This window comes from Apteryx mantelli, chromosome 2 (assembly GCF_036417845.1).
Source record: "Apteryx mantelli isolate bAptMan1 chromosome 2, bAptMan1.hap1, whole genome shotgun sequence".
Lineage (NCBI taxonomy): Eukaryota > Metazoa > Chordata > Aves > Apterygiformes > Apterygidae > Apteryx > Apteryx mantelli.
This window is the reverse complement of record NC_089979.1, coordinates 105,922,505-105,946,626: the sequence shown is the minus strand read 5'-3', so window position 1 is coordinate 105,946,626 and position 24,122 is coordinate 105,922,505. Positions and strand designations below refer to the sequence as shown.

General features: G+C 40.1%; 1 protein-coding gene and 1 pseudogene across 11 annotated transcripts in view; one reads left to right on the top strand and one right to left on the bottom strand.

The window, feature by feature from the left end:
• The window catches only part of TNS3 (tensin 3), a 332,367-nt gene that overhangs the window by 71,943 nt on the left and 236,302 nt on the right, over positions 1 to 24,122 (bottom strand). For all 11 annotated transcript variants that reach the window (XM_067291189.1, XM_067291185.1, XM_067291188.1 and 8 more), the window contains one exon: positions 6,114 to 7,373. In XM_067291189.1, coding sequence (XP_067147290.1) covers positions 6,114 to 7,373 — 1,260 coding nt within the window. The remainder of the gene's footprint in view (positions 1 to 6,113; positions 7,374 to 24,122) is intronic.
• On the top strand, positions 628 to 4,214 carry LOC136991434 (tigger transposable element-derived protein 1-like; annotated as a pseudogene).

Here is a 24,122-nt window from a genome sequence, read left to right as displayed (position 1 = left end):
CAATGAATGTTGTTGTGAAATATTTGGCCTAATGACTTATTATCTGCAAAAAATGAAGCCTTTTAGAAAAACTGAGCGGAATACCAGAGTTTGAATATCTTTTCTAACTAGTTGTAAAGGAAGACTTGAGAAGTAACTGGCACTAAATTATACAAACCCGCAGAGGAACTCTTAGCAAACCATTAATGAAGGGAAAGCATTAAGGAACTAGCCTTACATACCTTGAAGCCTGAACTGCCCACAAACCTTTAACCTTAGCTCCGTTTGCCTTACAAGATGAAAACTACATGACATGGTTTCTTTCAAATAAGACAGCATGAACAAGAGAGATTCTAGCTTTTCTAGAAAATAAGGCCGATACTTGCAGTTTTGTGCTACATCATGCATTTTTTCTTAGCCCTGAAGACAAGAAGGAACTTTCATACACTGCCAGAGTGTATGTAAGTATTTCAGTTCACACACAGCGCTGGAAAATGTTCACTTCCCATGGCTCTGCGCACAGTTGCATTTTACACGTGCTCCACAAACAGCACTGGTTTTCTAGATGGAATTTAACTAATTGATTTTGCTCTATGAAGTTTTTATATATTGAACCCTAGCACTCGTTTCCAGTGGAGGTCATCAGGGATGCTGATGACTTCCAGGAGCAGCAGGTCTCATACTGAGGAACACGCCCCTATAAAGCGGGGAAAGGCTGTGGAGGAGGACACGGCGTGGGAGTGGAGCCAACCACCATCTGAGACAGGGTAGGGAAGGTGCTGTTAGAGGAGGAGCAACAGAAGATGGAGCAGTGGTGAGGAGAAGTGACTACAAGGAGACAGTAAGCAATAAACAGGCAGAAGCCTACTGATGCACTGATGGTTCCTTGCTCAAGGAACATCTCGACACTACTTGTAGCTGCTTGCAAGCACAGTAAACTCCATCTTAAAGGATTACTGCAATTTTGTGAAATACTGTTCTGAGGGAAATGCATTCTTGTTCCAAGAGACCCCATTGCCTCAGACGGAGACATGTTTCAAAACATGAAAATGAAATCTCTCTGAAATGGAGATTTAAAGGGTTTGGAAAACTAAGCTGGGAAGTATCTTCACTGCTATAAACAAACCTAGTAATTTGAAAAAGACTTTAAACACTGGGATATGGAGTAAGAAAGAAGAGAAAAAACAAAACACTGAAGATGGGAGAGAGAAATGACTGGATGCATGTATTGAGAGCTAGGGCTAAAAGAAATGCAACTCAATTTTTGAACATATACTCTAATTATTCCTCTCCCTTATTTTGACCTTCTCAAAGAAAGTTCATTTCTAAATAGTATATTTAAAAAATTTTATTGGTGTGGAAACATTTAAAAGTGACAAAAGTCCTTGTAAAATAACCCTTTCTCTGTGAAAGAAACAAAACCAAACATAAATCTGAGGCATGATAAATTTTCAAGGGTTGACTTGTTCAGAGTTTGATAGAGTGCAGAACTGTCCACAAAATCCTGAATAGCACTTCACCTATATGTTGCTGATTAAGTGAAAGTGTATTTCAGTGGAAACGAATATTGCTTTGGAGCATTAGAGTGTACAGAAAAAATCAATTAATGTCAGAAACAGAGCTACTGTAATAACAATTAGCCCTTACATACCACTTTACTTTCAGCATATAAATTGTGCTTACCAGCTCACTTTCAGAGGGACATACTGTGCCTAATTAAATCAATCTGAAGAGCTTTTCTATTGATTTGGGTGGGAAGTGGTTTGGGAATCAGTATGCATAAGCCTATGTTTGAAGCTCAGTATGATGTAAACATCCTGCAAGGATGATCAATATTTCTGAGAGACAGGTTTAAAAAAACAAACAAAAACATAACCCCCCTCTCTTCCCTTGTTCAGACTGATGAAGGAGAGAGAAATTTACACAGCAAGAAATTCGAAGGGGCTTCCCAACTACTAAACTCTTTCCTTATTCTATTATACCACATCGCTCCTCAGAAATTACCCAGGAACATAGTTGTTGTTCATATACAGGCATACCTCGTTTTATTGCACTTTGCGTTATTGCGCTTTGCAGACGCTGGTTTTTTTGTTTGTTTTTGTTTTTTTACAAATTGAAGGTTTGTGGCAACCCGGTGTTGAGCAAGTCTATCGGCGCCATTTTTCCAACAGCATGTGCTCACTTCATGTCTCTGTGTCACATTTTGGTAATTCTTGCAATATTTCAAGCTTTTTCATTATTATTATATCTGTTATGGTGATCTGTGGTCAGTGATCTTTGATGTTACTATTGTAATTGTTTTGGGGCGCCACAAACCGCGCCCATATAAGACGGTGAACTTAATCGATAAATGTTGTGTGTGCTCTGACTGCTCCACCGACCGGCCATTCCTCGTCTCTCTCCCTCTCCTCAGGCCTCCCTATTTCCTGAGACACAACAATATTGAAATTAGGGCAATTAATAACCCTACAACGGCCTCTAAGTGTTCAAGTGAAAGGAAGAGTCGCACGTCTCTCACTTTCAATCAAAAGCTAGGAATGATGAAGCTTAGTGAAGAAGGCATGTCGAAAGCCGAGAGAGGCCGAAAGCTTGGCCTCTTGCGCCAAACAGTTAGCCAAGTTGTGAATGCAAAGGAAAAGTTCCTGAAGGAAATTCAAAGTGCTACTCCAGTGAACACACAAATGATAAGAAAGTGAAACAACCTTATTGCTGATACGGAGAAAGTTGTAGTGGTCTGGACAGAAGATCAAACCAGCCACAACATTCCCTTAAGCCAAAGCCTAATCCAGAGCAAGGCCCTAACTCTCTTCAATTCTATGAAGGCTGAGAGAGGTGAGGAAGCTGCAGAAGAAAAGTTTCAAGCTAGCAGAGATTGGTTCATGAGATTTAAGGAAAGAAGCCATCTCCATAACGTAAAAGTGCAAGGTGAAGCAGCAAGTGCTGAGGCAGAAGCTGCAGCAAGTTATCCAGAAGATCTAGCTAAGATGAATGATGAAGGTGGCTACGCTAAACAACAGATTTTCAGTGTAGACAGAACAGCCTTCTATTGGAAGAAGATGCCATCTAGGACTTCCATAGCTAGAGAGAAGTCAGTGCCTGGCTTCAAAGCTTCAAAGGACAGGCTGACTCTCTTGTTGGAGGCTAGTGCAGCTGATGACTTTAAGTTGAAGCCAATGCTCATTTACCATTCCAAAAATCCTAGGGCCCTTAAGAACTATGCTAAATCTACTCTGCCTGTGCTCTATAAATGCAACAACAAAGCCTGGATGGCAGCACATCTGTTTACAGCATGGTTTACTGAATATTTTAAGCCCACTGTCGAAACCTACCACTCAGAAAAAAAGATTCCTTTCCAAATATTACTGCTCATTGACAATGCACCCGGTCACCCAAGAGCTCTGATGGAGATGTACAACGAGATTAATGTTGGTTTCATGCCTGCTAACGCAACATCCATTCTGTAGCCCATGGATCAAGGAGTAATTTCGACTTTCAAGTCTTATTATTTAAGAAATACATTTCATAAGGCTAGAGCTGCCATAGATAGTGATTCCTCTGATGGATCTGGGCAAAGTAAATTGAAAACCTTCTGGAAAGGATTCACCCTTCTAGATGCCATTAAGAACATTGGTGATTCACAGGAGGAGGTCAAAATATCAACATTAACAGAAGTTTGGAAGAAGTTGATTCCAACCCTTATGGATGACTTGAAGGGGTTCAAGACTTCAGTGGAGGAAGGAACTGCAGATGTGGTGGAAACAGCAAGAGAACTAGAATTAGAAGCGGAGCCTGAAGATGTGACTGAATTGCTGCAATCTCATGATCAAACTTTAACAGATGAGGAGTTGCTTCTTATGGATGAGCAAAGAAAGTGGTTTCTTCAGATGGAATCTGCTCCTGGTGAAGATGCTGTGAACATTGTTGAAATGACAACAAAGGATTTAGAATATTGCATAAACTTAGTTGATAAAGCAATATCAGGGTTGGAGAGGACTGACTCCAATTTTGAAAGAAGTTCTGTTGTGGGTAAAATGCTATCAAACAGCATCACATGCTACAGAGAAATCCTTCGTGAAAGGAAGAGCCAAGCAATGCGGGAAGCTTCATTGCTGTCTTATTTTAAGAACTTGCCACAGCCACCCCAACCTTCAACCACCACCACCCTGATCAGTCAGCAGCCATCAACATCGAGGCAAGACCCTCCATCAGCAAAAAGATTATGACTTGCTGAAGGCTCAGATGATGGTTAGCATTTTTTAGCAATAAAGTATTTTTTAATTCGGGTATGTACATTGTTTTTTTAGATATAATGCTATTGCACACTTAATAGACTACAGTATAGTGTAAACATAATTTTTATATGCACTGGGAAACCAAAAAATTCGTGTGAGTCGCTTTATTGCGATATTCACTTTACTGTGGTGGACTGGAACCAAACCCGCAATATCTCCAAGGTATGCCTGTAGTCATATTTAACTCCTGTTTCATCTGTTTAATCATTATCTTTAACACAAATCGTCTCCCAGTACATGCCCCAAGGACTTGCATTCTCCCCAGCCTTTATCATGGCAGAAAGTTTACCTGGCTTTACAAATGCAATGGAATGACAGTGACTCCTGCTTCCCTTGGGAAAGGACCAGAGGCTGTGAGAAAAATTCAAACACCTCTTTTCAGATTCAAATCTTTAAACAAGAAATAGTAAAGGCTAGTTTATTTTACATTGCCTTCTTTTTCCCTTCACTAACTTTACTGTATGCCAAAGAGAAAAGTTCTCTCCTGCTGGAAAAAAATCTCATTTTTAGTTTGTCCATCAGATAATCATTTGGAAAGATTCAAGGCAATTATGAATTTAATTCTGTAAGAGTCACAGAAAATATATTCTACATTAAAACAACAACAACATCAAATACAGTGAAGCAGCTCAACTAAACTCCCAACCACATCTTTTACTTTTTCAGTTCCTCAGTTACCCTTTCAAACACAAAATTGCGATTTCACCTTCTTTGCATTAGATCACCATCCTTGATCACACATGTCTGCATGGCCTTATAAAATACATAATGCTTAACTGAAACCACATGCTGTGGTTAGGCATAGTCATCATCTAATGGTCTGGCATATCCAACCGGGCTTGAGCTAAAGCAGTTCATTTGTGTCCATGAGACCACAGACATATGATCTGGCACGCTAGCAGATACTGCAGTCACGCCCTGGAGATGCAGGCAAACGTTTCATCGCACCAATAGTGAAAGAAGAAAAGGAAGAGGAAGAAGAGGAAGAGAGAAGGAAGGGAAGGGTGTATGTTCTCCTGGAGGAGTAAGACCAGATAGGATTTTCAACCATCACAGCAAGATTAACAAGAACTTGTTCATCACAAATTTTAGCTATAACATTAATGAAAGAAGTCAGATGACTTTAAGTAGAGATAGATTATTCATCCTTTTGCAAAGCTGCTAGTTCTAGTAGCATTACTTAGGCAATACAGTGAGCCAGAAAAGTGTTGCATATTTAATTCCACAAGCAGATTTCTGCAATCATATCAGAGCCAGAGATAACAAACAAGAACTGTGACTTCTGAATTTTAAAACAGAACAAAGCTTCTGAAAGAAAATGTTTTAAAATACTTCATTGGCAAATATTACTCTATTAACGAAAATATTGCACAGAAATTTATTGCAGAGGCATTACACTAAATTTGATGATAAAATTAAGTTAGGGGTTTCTCTCCTACTTTGAGCAGAAATCAAAAAATTTCACTACAGATGCTTTCTAAAACCTGCCTCACGCAGTAATAGGAATTCTGGCCCCCATCACCTAAAATAACAGCAACCAAAAAAAAATCATAACTGATGATTTGTAATGGATAGGAATTTGTTGAACAGTATTTTGTTCAAGTGAAATACATGTATCCCAGGGCATTTAAAAATCCACAAAACATTTTTTTTAAAGCTAGGTAATTTTAGTATGATTTCATAATTTCTTACATTTTTATATGAAGAGGCTACCTGAAATAATCCCTTCTTGACAATCATCCTGAAAGTAATAAGTGGTGACCTGAGGTCCTGCTGTACCATATCAAGAGCACACAAGTGCTAGGAAAAGCATTATATTCACACAGTATTATAATAGCTTACCATGCCGGGAGGGATTCCTGTTTGTGATCTCTCCTTTCTCATGGAAGCCAGGGCTCCTGCCAAGCCCTTCCATGTTTGCATCAGGACTGCTGAAGCCGTTTACTTGATTTGGGTCCCTGGTGACAGTGTTAATGCGGGTCGGGATAGGTTCAAACGTAGGGTCTAATTCCAAGATCAGCCTGTTTAGCTGCTCAATGGACTGATCAATATCCAAAGTTGGAGAAGCTGGCAAGCCCCCTGTATTCAGTCCTAGATCCAGACCATTTGTGTCCCTCTGAGGCACTAGCCTTGGCTTAAAACTCTCACTGCTTGGGTGTTCTGCAGCTTCACTGACACCTGGCACATTTCCAAGCCCCCTCTGCACAGCATCTCTGCTGCTGGAGCCCCGTGTCGGGGTGTCCGGGACCCGGGACTGACTCTGGACACTGCCTGAATTCTCTACAGTGTTATGAATGCCAACCCTCACTTCATTCTCTGGGGCAAAACTGTACTGGTGAGCAGTGACCATCTGCTGCTGGCGTACCCACGTCTGCGTAGAGTAGTTACTTGGGCCATAGGCTTGAGGCTGAGGCGAAACGGAAGGATACCTTTGCAGTTGCTGAGTTGGCTTTGGCTCACTGCTTCCAAATGATCTCTCATAGAGGGGATCCACACCAATTCCCAGGTCTGGGGCAAGAGCACTGTGATGGTCTTCCCCAGTGTTACTTCCAAAGCCATCTGAGAGAAGGGAGTTCTGACTGCTCTTGTGGCAACTGAAGTTCCCAAGGTGGGTGGAGTGCTGACCTTCTGAGGAGGACAAAGTCCCAATGCTGTCCACGCTGTGAAGGTCATGATTGGGCATTTCATCATCCAGAATATCAGTCTCCCTGTCCTTCAGCTTGGTGTCTCCATTCACGTGAACCTGAGCTGGCACTATGTGGCGAGTCCCACTGTTCTTGCTTCGGGCATCAGTCATATCCTTGGTGGTGTTGACAGAACCCTCTAGACCAAAGCCACTAAGTAGCTGGTCCAGTTCTGCCTTCTCTTGCGGGCTTAGCCCTCGTTTGCCTCCCGGCACAAGGCGCTCCTCAGTCTTGTCTGTCCTGATGGAAGCTGTTGAATGTCCAGAATCACTGCTGACAGAGAGGGTATGATCACTGTGATCGGGACTGCTGGTAACAGGAATGCCGTGAGCAACACCGGGGATGCTGGTGTCTGAAGAGCTCTTCTTTCTCACTTTTGCATACAGACTGCCATCAATGGGACCTTGGGTATGCAGCACTGTGAAGAAACAAGTAACAGGCAGAGAAAAGGACAAGGTATTACATAAGGGCTCTGACTAGTGTCATATCACATTGCAGAAATACTGCTAATTTTAATGCCATTGTTTCCGCAAAACTGAATTGGCTCTACAAACCCAGCATCAGCCAATAGCATTATCTTCTTTCATATTTCAATTTACAACAAAGTTCTTGATGAAAACGTAACATGACAGCATAGCCCAAGATCAAACACAGTTCTCTTTGCTTTTATGCTTTTTTGGAAAGAAGTTCATGGCTCTAAAAACTCTTCACCCTGATTTGAACAACTACACTATTACAGCACCAGAAATTTGAAAGGCAGTTACCAAGTTTTCCATTCAGAGCAAGAATGGTAGGAACCTTCAACCTTGCTTTCTTTGAACATATATCATGCAATTACCAGTTTGTTCATTTCTACTTGATGGTCTAACTCCACTACAGAGAATCATTTGCTCATTTTCTTGGTGGTGCATGGAAACAACAGCCTTTCAATCAGAGCTGCAGTCCCTTGGGAAATACAGTAATTCTGCAAGAAATTCACTACCCAGTTCACTAAGGCTGGGTGTTGAAAACAGGCAAATACCTGCTTCCAATTACATAAGCACAACTTAGCACGCTTCAGTGAAGTTAGTAATGCACAGAAGAGCTGGGTGAGCCAAGTTTCACCTTCTTACAGGGCTAACAAACTCAGGCAGAGAGCCTCAATGACATAATTACATTGCTTTTGATCTCAGAACTGTTACTGGCATTTGTGGATGCTGCTGCCTCTTGCTTATCTAGAGGCACCCATCATGTATTTTTTAAACTGATGCACTGATTTTTCCCCTCATTCTACAGCCATCATTCATTGCTTTGTAATCCATCCTCATTATTTCTTTTCTACAATCAACAAAAGATTAGCCTAAAACATATAGTGGAAAGTCAAGAGAATCAAAAGTTAGAGACAAAGCGCTCAGCCTCAGGACTGTCTCCTATGTACATGTCTCTAAATGTTTATAACATATGTAATATTTTAGATATTATACTTTACTGCTGACAGGAATAACATGAAACATATACTCAACAACAACAAATACAAAATATATACAAGATGGGTAATTAAAGTTGTTGACAAAACACTTTTTGCTCCCCAGACAAAACAAACTTGAGCAAATTTTTACATACAAGTAGGAAGCCATGATCCATTTCAGTTGAAAATACTATCGTGAGAACAAACTCTTCCATGTTATTTCAGTACTACCAGCACCGACAACAGATAAAACCGCAGAACGCTGAGCAGAGCGTTTTCCCTCTGGAACATTTTAAAAGCTCAAGAGTTTACCTGAATCCAGCTTATTTTATGCAAACCACTTCTTCCTACCTCTGCCTGTCAGGGTTCTTTAAAGGTCTTCTTGACATCATAGACCCAGGAGAATAAACTAAGCCCTAGGAGGCACATTCTTATGATGTATGGCCTAATCCTCTACTGGATTTGTTCATACACCTCCCACAGACATCAAGCAGGTTCCATCAACCAGAGGTAGAGCATGGCTTCCGGGCTCTTACCCAGGACTGAAAATGAATGTGATTCCTAATTATGGTCTTATAAAAAAGCTTTATGAGTAAATAATTCTGCTGTGCACCAAGTCAAGAAAGTAAAATGAGTGGTTCTATTTTGGAAGGTTTTAAAGCTCAATTACCAAAACATTTATATTAAGCAGAAGTTTGAGAAGAATTTTCCCCTACCCATAGTCTGAGAATTGTTTGATAATAAGAAAGTTAGACCATTAAAAACTTAAGAACAGGGAGATTTTTGTTAAAGGCAACCAACAGCTTAGTCTCCATCATGGGAATTCCAGAATCAAAAAATCCACTGACAGCCCAATAAATTTTAAAGTCAACTGTATCACACAGCTTCAAATTATGTTTAAAATGGCACCATGGTCATGAAGCTTCAGAACATTACTAGTTAGTCTTTCTGATAATGTCGTTTTAGAAAAGCGTTATTCATAAATTGTACCCACGATGGCAATGAATTCATCAGTTTATAATGGCAAGAAAAGTGGCCTGGTTGGAAAAAACATTCGTTATGCAACATACTGCCAAGTTTCCATCAGTTAAAACACAGTTATACACTAGAGGTTATACGATAGGTTCAATAGATTTTAGCCAATAATTAAAGGACAACTTTTTCCTTTCTAAAGGCTAGGTACTATTTGTTGCCTGCTGTTGTTTCTAAAAACAGCACATGCAAAAGGCCAAAAACATTCCTTTTTAGAACAAGTCATCAGGCTAGGGAAAAAATAAAAACACAAAACCTAATTCCCCTTGCCATAGAACTTCTCTATAGGCAAACTGTTAGAAGCTTGCTGAAGTTTATGCTGTACAATGTGCAAACCCCATAGTGACAAAAGCTGCTATGCAAAAGGTTGAATGTCTGTACGCAGATACTTTAAAATGATATTTACGGTTTAATGAAGAGAAATACTGTATGTAAGGAAAAGACTGCCAATTGACAGTTTTTCAACCTCTTTCACGCTGTGATTTCTCATAAGCTCTCACTGCCGCTAGGACAATGATGCACACTTGGAGTTTCAAGATGAAAGGATAGAAAAACTTTGATATGGAATTATTTAGTAGAGTTACCACAATAAATTGTTAAAGTTCAAAAAAAAGTTAATAGTAATTCTTAGGTGCTTATTTTGTAGCAGGCAATAATTTCCTTGTGGTTAGTTTTCAGTAAAGAAAAATAATTTAAAAAAATACAAAACTGCTTTGATTTGAGTAGCTGAGTATCTTGACACAAATAGACTTAAACAGATTACAGTGTTGGACTGGAATCCAGGAACGTAAACACAGGACTAGCACTCTTGCACTATTAAGTCCTCCTGAGTGTCTTCTCTGTTACCCAAAACTAGGTACAGTGCTGTAAATCCTTCAAACAGCCATGAATCAGCCATAAATATCTCATACCACATGAAACATAACATGCAAATGTGATTCCCCCTACAGAAATGCAGACTGCTGACCTGAGGATCTGGCACACTGGGGCTCTGCAAGGTTTAGAGATAACCCAGCCCAGTACTTCTCCCACTAATTCAAAATCCTTCAATCTATTTTGTATGTTGTATGTTATGTTCAACAACCACAACCAGTGTGGAGGTCTCACGGACTAGGAACTATACCAACAGAGTTCCTGTTCTGAAGAATAAATGTTCCACCTCCCAGTAGCGTCTCTATTTAAAATTATGCCATTTAATTTGAGAAAGAAAAAAAAACAAAAAACACAAACAACAAAACAGAAAAAACCTCACAGTCATTTCAGTAGACATTCTGATTTTAAATCTTTTTAAATATTAGGGCTAAATATTTTTAAACAGTACAATTCCTCAATGTATTTTTAATGGCATTAAGAATTAGCACCATTGGGTATAAATATGAAAACACCTTTTGACATAGGGTAGATTTTTTGTAGCTTATGATCTTTGTTTACTGTTTACATATTAAATATGCAAACTAGAATACTCAAGTTTTGCTTCTTTCCATTGGGCTTTGAATTGGATACAACTGCTTCACAATATTTGGAAACTTGTTTTTTTCAAATACTGAACGATTTCCATTTCTTAGAGAATGCTCCTGTACATACTGCATTTATGTGACAAATCAAAGGTCGGGCCTAACCTACTTCAGGATGATGAGGTGTCTTAAATTAATAAGCATTTTTCTGATAGATATAGAAGTTAAATGGTTGTCTTTGAACTCTGAAGTTACCCCATTGCTGGCTAAGATATTTAATTCATGACTACTCAAATCACAGTTTTAATCTGAGCTATAATTTGTAGTGAACACTAAGAAGCTGGACAAGTTTCAGGTTTCTCCGAATACTAGTGTTAACTGTAAAACATCAAGAAAGGGTGTAGGAATGTTTCAGACAAGTAAATTAGATGAAGGGAAGAAAAATTTTGCTAGTGGAATCTCTCCCTCCCCCTACATGTCATGTAGATGAAAATTTTTTTTTTTGCAAACATAGCTTTTCAGATGTACTTAAAGTATGCATCTCCTCAGAAAAAATGCTACACTGAAGAATCGCATCTGTATTCAGTAGAAGCCTGACCGATACACAGATACTACTGGACCCAACAGGAATCCTTCTCTGACTTCTCATAGGTTTTGCCTCAGGGTCACTAAATACAAAATTTGTTTGGAACAGACATAACACAGCTTATGAGACTACAAGGTTCATTACCAAAGGAACAAAGTTTACACATGGAACATGGCCGAGAGTAGGGTTTGGGCTGCAGCATTTTGTATGTGGTCATATTACACTGATTAAAATAATTAATTCAACGTTCATATCCTTACACTGTTCCTGACTGTGCATTTGGAAACATCTCATTTTTACCTGGAAACCTCAGTAAATCTGATCTGAAACAACAGTGGAAACTATGTTTTTGCTATGTTATGGTCCCTGTTAAAAATAAAATCTTTGAAATCTGAAATCCTCCCTAAGGAGACTAGAACCACTTTGTATAAGCAACTGAACACTGTGAGCTGCTTGGGCTCCCCTACAGAGTGGCCAATTGCTATATATACACTAATCAACCACCCAGCCCTGGAAGAACTCAACATCACGACAGGAAGGACGCTGTCCGAACACTGCCATCTCTGTGCCATATTTCACCACCACAAAACTGGCAGCTAGGTTTTCTGGTATTCAGTGTTTCACCCTGTAACCTCAAAATTGCCAGTATGTGGAATGCAAGCACGTTAAAAAATCTGAACAGCTGTGGACATAACTAGTACTATCTTATTCAACATCAACATAACTGCCTACTCATAAACAAGTAACAGAGCTGGGTATACCACTTATTAAGAAGAAATTCACAAAAAAACAAACAGCTTAGAAATATTTTATTCACCTTGCATTATCCTCTACTTGATAAATGTAGATTATCTAAACTGAAAGTACCTATGTTTGAGAGAGGGACTATGAGAACTCAACTTTCCTAAGTGATCAAGGAACTTACCAGGATTCTCAATCCTCCACCGATTATTTAAGTGAGCACTGAGCCATACAAAACAGGCATTTAAACTGCAAAGGAAAATGCAATCAGTAAAGCGTGGGATCTAGATGTCCTACTTAAGTATCCATTTCTGAAAGCCTGGTCCATTGCCAAGCTTTGATTGTAGGCCAAGCTTCAAAATCCCTAAGGCAACCTCTCAAAGCAGTGGTTCTCCAAATAGAGGCTGCAGCAATTACAAGTACGATGGTGAGCCTGACAGACACTATTTTTGGTATTTATGCTAGAACTTGAGGGGTTACATCACATTATCTGCCTATAAGTGAAGCTTGAAACAAAAAAATTTGGGAACTGCTGACTTTAAGTTGTGAGCTTAAAGATGAATACAATACTGTTAGATTTCACAAGGAAACACCTGTGATTGTGGGACAAAACAATTTACTTGCACCTAACCACTTTTCTCTAATAGGCAGCTGCCTTTTCAGAAACCTCGGATAGTCACTGAAAAATTATGTCACTGTGCATTGTATTCCAGTAAATGGATGAGAGATATAGACACAGAGCTAAACAAAAATCCAGCTGCTCCTGAATAGTCAGAATCTTCAAATCTGCAGCTCCCAATCACGAAAATTTATGACAGATACAGCTTGTAACAAACCGGAATTATTTTCAAAGTTGCACAGTTGTAGAAAAGTATTCTTGGATTAATTTCCCCCTCCTTTTTTTTCTCCTTATAAAGACTTGCATGTAGTTATCCAGTAATTATTAAAAAAATGTCTGGCACTGATCAGTAATCAGGAAACGCACTGCAGTTGGTCCTACTTAAGAGGGCATGTCTCTGAACCACAGATTCTTAAGTAACAAATCTCTCTCTCTCTCTCTAACCCATCCACCCCAACTTTTCTTTTAACATTCAGTGTAGATATAACAATCAGGCAAACTAAACTGTACCAGTGTAGACAGCACTGATAGTAAGAATTAAGGTCTCTTATGGTGCAGTGGGAAAGTTCCAGACAGCCCTAACAGTAACCAGGCACACAACTCCCACTGCAAGCGAATGGAAATCATTTGCCATTTGAAATTCATGACTTTGAAACATCTCTCTTACCATGCCCCCCGTGCTTTAAGAGTTTTGTTTTACCTCAGATCTGTGTAAGATCTTTCACTACAAGTTCAACAGAAAGAATACAACTCATTGTAAAGGTAAAAAATATCTCTGCCTAAAGCTTCCCTCCCACCCCAGACTTGGTTTCCAAAGATATGAAATGCTGTAAGAGGCAAAAACATTTCACAATATACCATTTCTGCTATGGGAGAATTAAATATATGGGTACCATGCTCTACTAACAGAGCCAACATTTATGTCAATAGTTTTACCTAAATGATATACTAGGCAGCCTGAGATATGTGTGCAATCCATAGAATACTTAGATATGACTTGTTTAAATTGAAACAACTACCATAAATACACCTCCAAAGATTTAACACAATCCAACCTCAAAGGAAGTAGAGAACATCTAAACAGTCACAGGAAATACAAGATTTAGACTTTTTACATTATTGCTTGTTTGTTCATAAAAACAGGACAAATGAACTATTCAAGTACTATAACCTTGAAAATATAAGGCTTTGAAGTACTCCCCCCTCCTACTAAATAAGTATGTAATTTTGTATTTTCCCTTTTTCTAAAGCATAATTTTGGAATATCTCTCTACTAAGACTTTCAGACTTCACTTTACTCTGGTCTTCAGGCATTTTTTTTTCTAAAAAAATTAATTAGAAATGTGAAGCTATGCTTGTAGGCAGGGAACACTTTGGGGGGCAAATGGAAATTAGAAAATATACTAGCAAGGCAAAATTTTATTCTGTGCACCTTGCTAAGTAGTGGCACTGCAAAAAGCCTCATGCATTAAATACCTCATCTCAATACACAACTCAATCCCTGCTCTCAATTTTTCCAAGGACAGCACTCTGTAAAATGCTGGAGCAAAACAGCTGTCAAAAAAGAGGGGAAGAGCACAACAGTGGAGCCCCAAGCAATGCTGGAATTTGGCTACCCAGGTTGGCAGGGCCCCCCTTTCTTTCAGTTTGACCTCCCTTCTCAGGAGGTACTCCAACCCCCTGAACTACGCAGGCTCAAGCCTGACAAAATTCCCACACTGATTCTGAACTGCAGACACATTAGTATCAGGGAGCCCCTTATAAATGAAAGCCTCAGAGCAAAGGGTATGTGTGTATTTTCATTCCCATACCTAATATACAAAGAGCAACTTATATAAAAAGTAGAAGCTGAAATACCAACACATACCAAATTCAGTGGCTTCCTTCCAAGCCTATGTTTCCTGGCACTTCCTTTCATGAAATCTAAATACCTGAAGGCAGGCTTGTGAGTAAAAAGACATTTCAGTCTTTCAGCCTTTTAACTTGTCCCCACAGTCACCCCCTGTCCATTCACCACTTGTGAAAACACACACAAATGCAAGCCAGCTAGGTAAACACATACCGCAAGCCCAGCAAGAACCGTTCTGACCCAGTCCACCTGAACAGAAAGCAGAGAAAGGTTGCAAATGCACAAGCTTTTGCACAGTGTACCATTGATCGTGTTGCAGCAGGAAACATTATAGGAGATCAGGATTATTTCTTTCAACCTCAGAAATAAATATTTCTGCCCTCAGGCAAACCTGGACAAGTCCAGAGCTGCATTCCTTCAAAGTTAAATCTTTTTATGTGTGCTTGCCTTTTGCTTTCTCCCTCTCTAACAAACACAGGCCCTCATTCCTTGCAAACTCTTCCTATATAATTCCTATAAAATTCATACAGAAATACATGCGGTCTGTATTTCCAGCTCTTGAACCATAGGAAAGCTTCTTACCTCTTTACTAGGCACGTTCAGGAACTTTCTGCAGGAGTCAATCATTGGCTTATTTAAATCAACTAATGCTCCCTTAAGCAAAAGACAGTGCAGAGCAAAGTCGGAGTTAAGGCAAACACCCTAGCTTAAAAAAGCACGAAATTTCTCTGCTCCTGCTGTTCTGCTACAGCTGCTGTTCCTGCTCCTGAAGGTAAATGGTCTTGCTCAGAAGCATGAGACTTGTATCAGCCAGAAAAAGCAAATGAAAATGTAAACACAAGGGAGGAGCCTGAGGGGACAATCAGGTTCAATGAAATCTGAACTCCTGGAGCCAAGGAGGAGTGGAAAAGTGTTGGCTGAAAAGGTAATTCAGTCTACAAGCTATTTCCTCACAGTGGTCCTTTTCTCAGTCTCTCAATATCCTAATGAAGCCGAGCGAGTTTCATTCCCCAGATTGTTTAGCCACACACTTACAATTGTCTGTTTTTGATGCCTTTTTCCTAAAATAAACAGCTCTTAAAAAACGTCGCTCTCCCCCACCGAACAGCCACGCTAGCCGCCCTCATCCAAGACTTCAAGAAACTGTGTGTGATGGGAGTTCTCAGGCAAGAAAAGCTTTCTGGAGAGCCTGCAGTGATAACGCTTATTTTTATGTAGCAGCTGCTGCTCGCGAGCTCCCAAACCACAGCTGGCTTTGACTCCTTCTGTCTCTGCAATGAATCAGCTCAGACCAGGGGGAGTAAGCCTGGTAGTTCCTGCAAGCCCTTACGCCTTTAACAACAGCTGTATCTCACCACACAGCAGCCCACAAACTTCTGCTCTAAGCGTTAGTACAAATGTATGCACGCATCTCCACAGGGCAGCTGTGCCACTAGGCAACATTCATTTTCTATTCCAGAAACTGTCGAAACTTCATTAGTTTTCACTAGGATAAAGAACAGAGGTGGCTCTCACACTCACAAAATAGAAAATGCCACACATCTACCTGTTAACTCCTAACAAACCTACTTCAAAAAGATACACTGCACGTCTGCTCAAGTGATGCTGTTCTTCAAATCAGTAACTGACTGCGTATTAAACTAGAGGCAGGATTCTGATAAAAGGAATAAATTCATGCATACAAGCTACACAGCCACTACTTTTTGACAGCCAGATAACAGGCTCTCTCCTCGAGGATTAGTGTGGAATGCTGCTGACATTGCTCGTAAGCTGAAAACTGTAACATTTGTCTCAAAAATGTGAAAAGAAACAAAAATGCATATTCAAAACTCTTAGTGTAAACTGATGAGTCTCACCTAAGAAACAACTTTTGTTTTTGACTCACTGTGACTGTGAGAGAAAAAATAGCTGTATTCCTTACTTGAATTGCACTACTTCTGCTCATTTGCAAACTGGGTAAGCCTATGCTGCACATTTTTGGTGATCTCAGGCCATTAGCATTCAGCATACCTAAAAGCAGACTGAGGTGCACTACTGAGCCACTTGCGCTATCTGGGGTACCAGAAGAAACGTGGATGAAGTAACATCAGCTCTGCACAAATAAATTCATACTGTGGATAGTTTACCTGCAGCACAGATTAATTCAGACAGATCACCACACTGCTGTAATTTCACTGCTCCTGGTATTCTGGAGAGCCTTAGTGGTACTCCACACAATCACAGCAGGAATGCTTTGGGACTTCGAGCTAGCTTTAAATAGCTAGAGGTTAAACATAGCCATGGACATGTTCAGAAAAATGGTTAAGTGTCTCTCAACTGGTTTAGCTGATGCTTTGTCGGTAATCAATTGCAGACTTTCTGGGCCATACCACTCTTTGCAGCACTAGGCACTTCTGGGTCTGTGAACATCCATAGTGCAATCTGGACACTATCAGATTACTTGGTGTGCCAATCTGACCCAGCTCAGGCATGGAGCGTTTAAATTCGTTACACTAGACTAAAACACAGGTAGAACATTTATATTGACTTTTGAAGTGCAGATGATACTTGATTTGGCATACAGTTAGAGTGGCAGACAAAGGTCACAGAATCACAGAAGGCTGAGGTTGGAAGCGACCTCTGCAGATCATCTAGTCCAACCCCCCTGCTCAAGCAGGGTCACCTAGAGCATGTTTCCAAGGATTGTGTCCAGATGGCTTTTAAGTAACTCCAAGGAAGGAGACTCCATAACCTCTCTGAGTAATCTGTTCCCCTCTGCTACCCTCACAGTAAAGAAGTTTTTTCTCATGTTCAGATGAGACTTCTTGTGTTTCATTTTGTGCCCGTTGCCTCGTGTCCTGTCGCTGGGCACCACTGAAAAGAGCCTGGCTCCATCCTCTTGACACCCTCCCTTAAGATATTTATAAGCAATGATAAGATCCCCCCTCAGCCTTCTCTTCTCCAGGCTGAACAGTCCCAGCTCTCTGTCTTTCATCACAAGAGAGATGCTCCAGTCCCTTCATCATCTTCACAGCCCTCCACTGGACTCGCTCCAGTAGCTCCATGTCTCTCTTGTATTGGGGAGCTCAGAACTGGACACAATACTCTAGATGTGGCCTCACCATGGCTGAGTAGAGGGGGAGGATCACCTCCCTCGACCTGCTGGCAACGCTCTTCCTGATGCACCCCAGGATACCATCGGCCTTCTTGGCCACAAGGGCACATTGCTGGCTTATGGTCAGCCTGCAGTCCACCAGGACCCCCAGGTCCTACTCCACAAAGCTGCTTTCCAGCAGGTCAGCCCCCAGCCTGTATTGGTAATATGGTGTTATTCCTCCCTAGGTGAAGGTCTTTGCACTTCCCTTTGTTGAACTTCATGAGGCCGTACAAATGAACTGCTCACCATCAACTGATCAAAAGTTTTGGAAAAAAAACATGGATCAGCATTGTGAATCTGCATCAGTTTAGACCATTGCATTGTCCAATCATGGTGTTTTCTTGAATTTGGAAACCTAAAACTGGGTGTAATGAAACTGTCAAACTGTAGTCTAAGAAAAAAGTCCTGATTTAGTAGACTAGCACAAGACTGCAAGTCCAGTTCCTTGTTCATAAATATTCCTCTGGAAATCACTGAATCAGTTTTTTGAAAGTTTTTAAAGAATTAGTTTTTGAGGATAACAGAATGGCCTGGAAAGAAAGGAAAAACATATGGAATCTTCTTCTACTACTGTTTTTCCTTCCCCCTGTCTATCCAAGACATCCAAACAGATGTTGATTTTCATATAGGCATTCCATTTTAAAGAACTAGTTTTCCAACATGACTAAATAGCAGTAACTACAGACTAGGACTGGACTCTAAGTAATTAGGAAGCTGTTTGGTTTGCTGTGCTTCTCAGGTGCCTGAACCTTTAGCAGAAAAATAAATCGGGATGAAGAAAACCAGAATGAGGCATGTATCAGAAACAGTGAACACTTTAAAAGGAAACCCACTTGGAGGGGGGGTAGTGTTTGCCAAACACTAACATGCAGGAGCCTCAGGCTCACACACGGGGTCCTCGAACCTTGAATTTTTAGAGAAGCAATGAAGAGGGCATCCAACACATTACAGTATCTTTATTCCATGCAAATGCTAATGTACATTTCCCAGCCACTCAAAAGGTTCACACTTCTGCTTTAATGATTTTACAAGTACTCTGGAGTAAGAAAAAACTACTTCACAAAACACAGCTTCTAGACCATAGGCTGGAGTCTGTCCAGTTGGCTTGGAACAGAGGGTGAGCAAGCCAGCACAGATTCACCCTTAGACACACTGCTGTAATATACTGTCTGACTTCTGTCCACCTGGGATCAAAAGAAAGTAAAATCTTGTGTCATGATCCAAAGTACATAGAAAAGACTAAATACATTTATTAATGCAGCCTTGTATACATTAGCTAGTATCTATTGTGTCATTTTGATTCTACTTCTGCAAAATTTTCTCAGTAATTTAAGCATGGACTTAACTAACCTAACTTGTACTTGGATAATCAGCAAAAGAATAACAAAATGTCACGGCACAGAAACATCACCGCAAGGATGACACACTAAGCAAAGTTTAAGTGCATTACAAAGTCACTGAACCACTTGAAACTATTTCCTTTCATTTATTCCAAAAACAAAGCCCATCTTTAGGAACACTTCATTAATCTTCAAGTGTGTATTGCAAATGTTGAGATTCGAAATTAATGATTATTCTTTCTTACAGTTTGAATGGCACACTCACCTTTGAGTCACAGCTTTTCTCTTGCTATACTGTTAGGCTTCCTGCAAAATTATTTACAGTCATAACTGAAGATGTAAAAAAGGAGAGATGACTCTGCATGGTTGCTGATCTCACCTCTGAAAATGTACAGGACCACAGTGAAAAAACAAATTAAAAAAAGGGGGGGGGGAGAAGAGGGGCTTACATTAAAGGGCTGTCTAGAAGGCTGACAGTGAATTTACACTTTCTGTTGAGTATGGAATGTGTAATTAAGCAGTATTACTGTTATTAATAAAAATACTTCATTACTCTATGGCTCTTTCAATCAACTGATCTTCAGGTGTTTCTAAACAAGTCCACTTACCAGAAAGGGGTACAGAAACATTTAGCATAGCTCTTTACCTGAGTTGCTAACTAAAGCGCTAAGATATTGCACTGGGAATTAAGAGACTTGTGGCTTCATTTTAGGTATTACAGCAATAGTAAAATTAATATATAATAGTATATGATGATAATGATAATATTTACCTTTCTCTAAGAGGATATCTGAAGATGATCTGAACATGCTGAATGTAAGCATATATTACATAATAAAGTATTTAGTTTTGGTGGATAGCTTGAGGCCAGAAGCATCATAAAAACTTTCAAAGTTTAGCAGGTCTCCTAAATGGACAACTGATTATGAAACATTCTTCCTGACCCAGAATAAGATGGAGAAACAATACAGGACATGAAGAACCATGTGATGCAGTCTAGCCTGTCCTACTTAGGAGATAGCACAGTGCTCAGGGTCATCTCAGAAACTAAAGTATGTTTTTCCTGTCAAAGCTGAAGGCCTGTGTCACAGTGCTTCCACCTGTGCCTAGTACAAAAAAAGGCAAGGTCCCTTTTGGCAGGCAACATGTATTTTCTATACATTGATACACTCCAGAAACAGAGATAATAACTTAAAGGGCTCTAATACTACAACTTTTGCCTTTCCAATTAAAAGATATCCACAGTAAGAAGCAGGCCTGGGTTCTGGCAAAACGCCAGCCTTCTGCTTACTGGAAGTTGCCTCCTTCTGTTTAATCTGAGTTTGAATCGGCTGCTCTTCTTCAGCATTCAGATATTGTCCATGTTTGAAAACAAAATCTAGAGGGAGGTATTCACCAACATTCAGGCAGAATGAATGAAGTCTGGCCCAGCTCTCAATTTCCTGTCATAGTTAGCCATCTGATACAAAGCTCTCCAATATTAACAGAAGTCTTTGCAACAGAACATATATAGGCCTTAAATAGAAGGAATTATAGGTAAACATTTAAGACTTAACGAGCGACACTGTTGAATCAGGGGTAGAGATTCCCTCTTTGGGGTCAATCCATGGGTAACAAGTGGACTCTGTTTAGCAGAACTCCACTTGCAACTACCAGATACCAATGAAAAACTAGCAACACTACAGCTGGCAGCACTAAGCATCGCTACTATTATTGATACAGCTAAAATTCCACTCATGGTCACTTCAAAAATTTTATGATCACATGGTTGGGGGGTACTTATTCAACTATATTTTAATAACAGAAGTGCTTGTGGAGACACCGGAGTGGTATGCTACATTCTGTACAAACTATCTGATATAACAGATCCCTCTTAAAAATGAGACACTGAAATCAAAAGTTTCAGGATGCAGGAAGGCTATTCTTTCACCCTGCTCTCTTACAAAGAGAAGAAGAAAACCCACCAACACTCATATGAAGCGCCTGTGCAAGTATTAACAGCACTTTGGAAAGATACGCAAGAGGAAAAATCCTGCTATACATCTTTCTATGGTTCTCTAAAGAAAGCCACTACTTGCAGAAGATGCTTGCTGAAGAAGGCTTTCCAGGAAGAGTTCAATACTTGCTCCATGTATTCAGTGGCAGAAATTAACATGTCTCAATAATCAGCATGCCTGTGTCACAAGAAAATGGCCAATTCCAGGGCAATCCCAACACTAGTGCATGCCCAATACCCTCATTCAAAAACTAAGGCTAACTGGAACCCAGCTTTCCTGACCAAAGCGCCTCCATAACAAAAACAAACAATACCCCAAAAAACCCACACACCCCAAAAACCCATGCACAATCTGTAAGTGAAAAATCCCCACGTTTTTCTATTCAGAAGAATATGCTTGCCAAGGGGAAGAGAAGGGTGAACACCGCACCACAAAGTCGTTACTGGTGAAGGGAGTGGTGCAGCAGCTTGCTGAAACCCTGAAGTGGGACCAGGAGGAGGGAGTCACAGAAAAGGACTCTAGCTCAAAAGGGCGATGCACAGGATTTTAGACACAGTAATTACATCTAGGCCCAAGAATTCAGAACAACCTGATTACTGCAGGAATTTACCAGAAAGAGGCTAGCTCTTGCTTCATGGTGGCTTGAAAAAACAGAAGAAACCCCACTGCTTTCATACAGAAGTCTATCTTTTGTTTTGTAAGTCTTCCTCAGAAATATGCCATTTGGGAATTATCATGATTTTTCATTCATGCACACGCATTCACTGAAGAGACAGCATGACCTATTTTTCCAGTGCAAATGGCCCCATGACTAAAGATGCCCTCTGTTCACATTTCCACTAGTTGCTGGACTGGAGATGGGCCCGGGAGGTCAGTGTATGTATGCTCGGGTGCAGACAGAGAAAGGGGACTTACTTGCTTCTCCTTCTGGTCTTACAAAGTCACAGAACAAACACACACCAAATCCTAACATGTGCTATGATGCTTTCAGTTTGCTCCATCCAGTTACGCTTTCCATCTCTGCTGCTGCCATGACAGCTCTACTGTCAGGCAAGCAAGCTGTTACGGGAAAAAAAGATATCCGATTCTTAAACCATAATTAAGGTTATTTTTTCTTACTTTGTCTTAGCCTAATGAAGCTGAGCAGACGGGATGCCCTACTGCCTTCCCAAGAGAGAAAAGACGACCTGTTCAGGAAGCAGCTGCAGGAATGGGACACACACCTGGGGCACAGGTTTGCCTTTCAGGACTTGAATTCAACCTGAGGCATTAAACAGATTTTAAGAATGGGTGAAGGGAAGCTTCTTTCTGTGGTACATGGTACCTGTATGTGGAAGGAGGTATCAATTTGGACAGTGTTTAAATTAACAATATTAACAACCGCAGACTGCATTTGATATGACTAAGAAAGAAGCACATGTTACAAAGTGCAAGTCTGCTCAGGAACTGAAATAAGTTGGGCAAAAAAAAATTTTCTACATATCTTTTTGAGCTGTTCAGGCAAAGAAGCAGATAACAGAGAGACAAAGAAGGAAATTACAACTATGTCTGCAAAAGCCATGTTACATGGCCCTGAGATAACAGCCTATGGGAAGGAGGGCAAGCGAGCTGCAACCGCATGCGTCATCCTCCTCATAGATTCTGATTGTCTGAATCCTCCTGTGCTGAAGGGAGAGGTCTTTCATGCAATGTTATAAAAACAGAACTGCAAAAGATATCTGAATGCACCTTGAACATCTCTTAAACCACCCAAATTTTGCCTCTTGTTCTTTGGGTCAAAAAGGGTACTGAAAGCCTTTGACAGAGGGCTGGTGAATACATCCTTGGGATAACAACATAACACTGTCAGTTATCGCAATAGGGCAGAAACTAGTTGGAGACCATTAAAAAAAAAAAGAAAGAAAAAAGAAAAAACACAGCATGCAATTAAATAATAATAATAATAATTAGCTCTGCAGTAGCTTTGAAAGTATTTGACACATGCAATCTGTGCTTCAGATAAACCTGTGTACTGTTAAAGATATTGGTACTTGGAGAAAAAAAAATGTCCTCAAATAACCTTCACAGAATGAAAGGCTGAGAAGCTACCAGAGCATAAATAGCAGTCTACAAAGAATTAAGGACAAAAGGGGCTCATAGAAAAGAGAAAGGAAAGTAGTGGTATTCAGAGGCAGGAGGCTAATGGAAAAAACAGAGACTTGGGATAAAAACCTGGGAAATCCTGCTTGTAAACTGTTCTTGTTTCTAGATGTAAGACTTTCAAACTATTTATTTTATTTTAACTGTTACCATCCCTCTCTGGCTATTGTTTGGTGGGGTTTTTTTTTTTAATGTTTTTAAATGAAATCTTGTAACCCTATGAACATTACCAGCATTCAAAGTAAACCATTCTCCATTAATTTATCTCCAATTCACTCTCCGTCTTTGGGTTAATAACAATAACCAGAATTCTTTTAAAAATCCAAACAAGAACACACAAAACATTAAGAAATAAAAGACACAAGCTTCCTTAGAGAAAATTAATTAAAGCAGACACTCCAAGGTATTTTAGATACTGTTGCAAGCTGGCGGCATTTTATAGCATAAATCCAAAAGCTTGATGTTTCTATTTTCATTGTCAAACAGGAGTAGAGAAATTGCTGCAGGATGTCTTCTGACCCCCCGACACCTCCTAATAAATCTCTCTTTGTCTCCAGGAGTACTGCATCTAACTGGTGATTAAAAGCTGGAATTATCATTTATTCACTACTAATTTATTCTTCAGCTTCACTCACCAGAAATGGCATCAAACCTGCTGTTTTCGTTGGTAGGCATTTGCATTCCTTTTAAGGCACCAAAGCCAACCAGTTTTGTCTCGGCCCTCGAGTTTTGCAATACTGAAGGGGCCCTCTGGGAAAACAAGTGTTTAAATACACAAGAGGGCACCTCCCTATTCAATAACTATTTACTTTGGGTTGAAAAGGGGA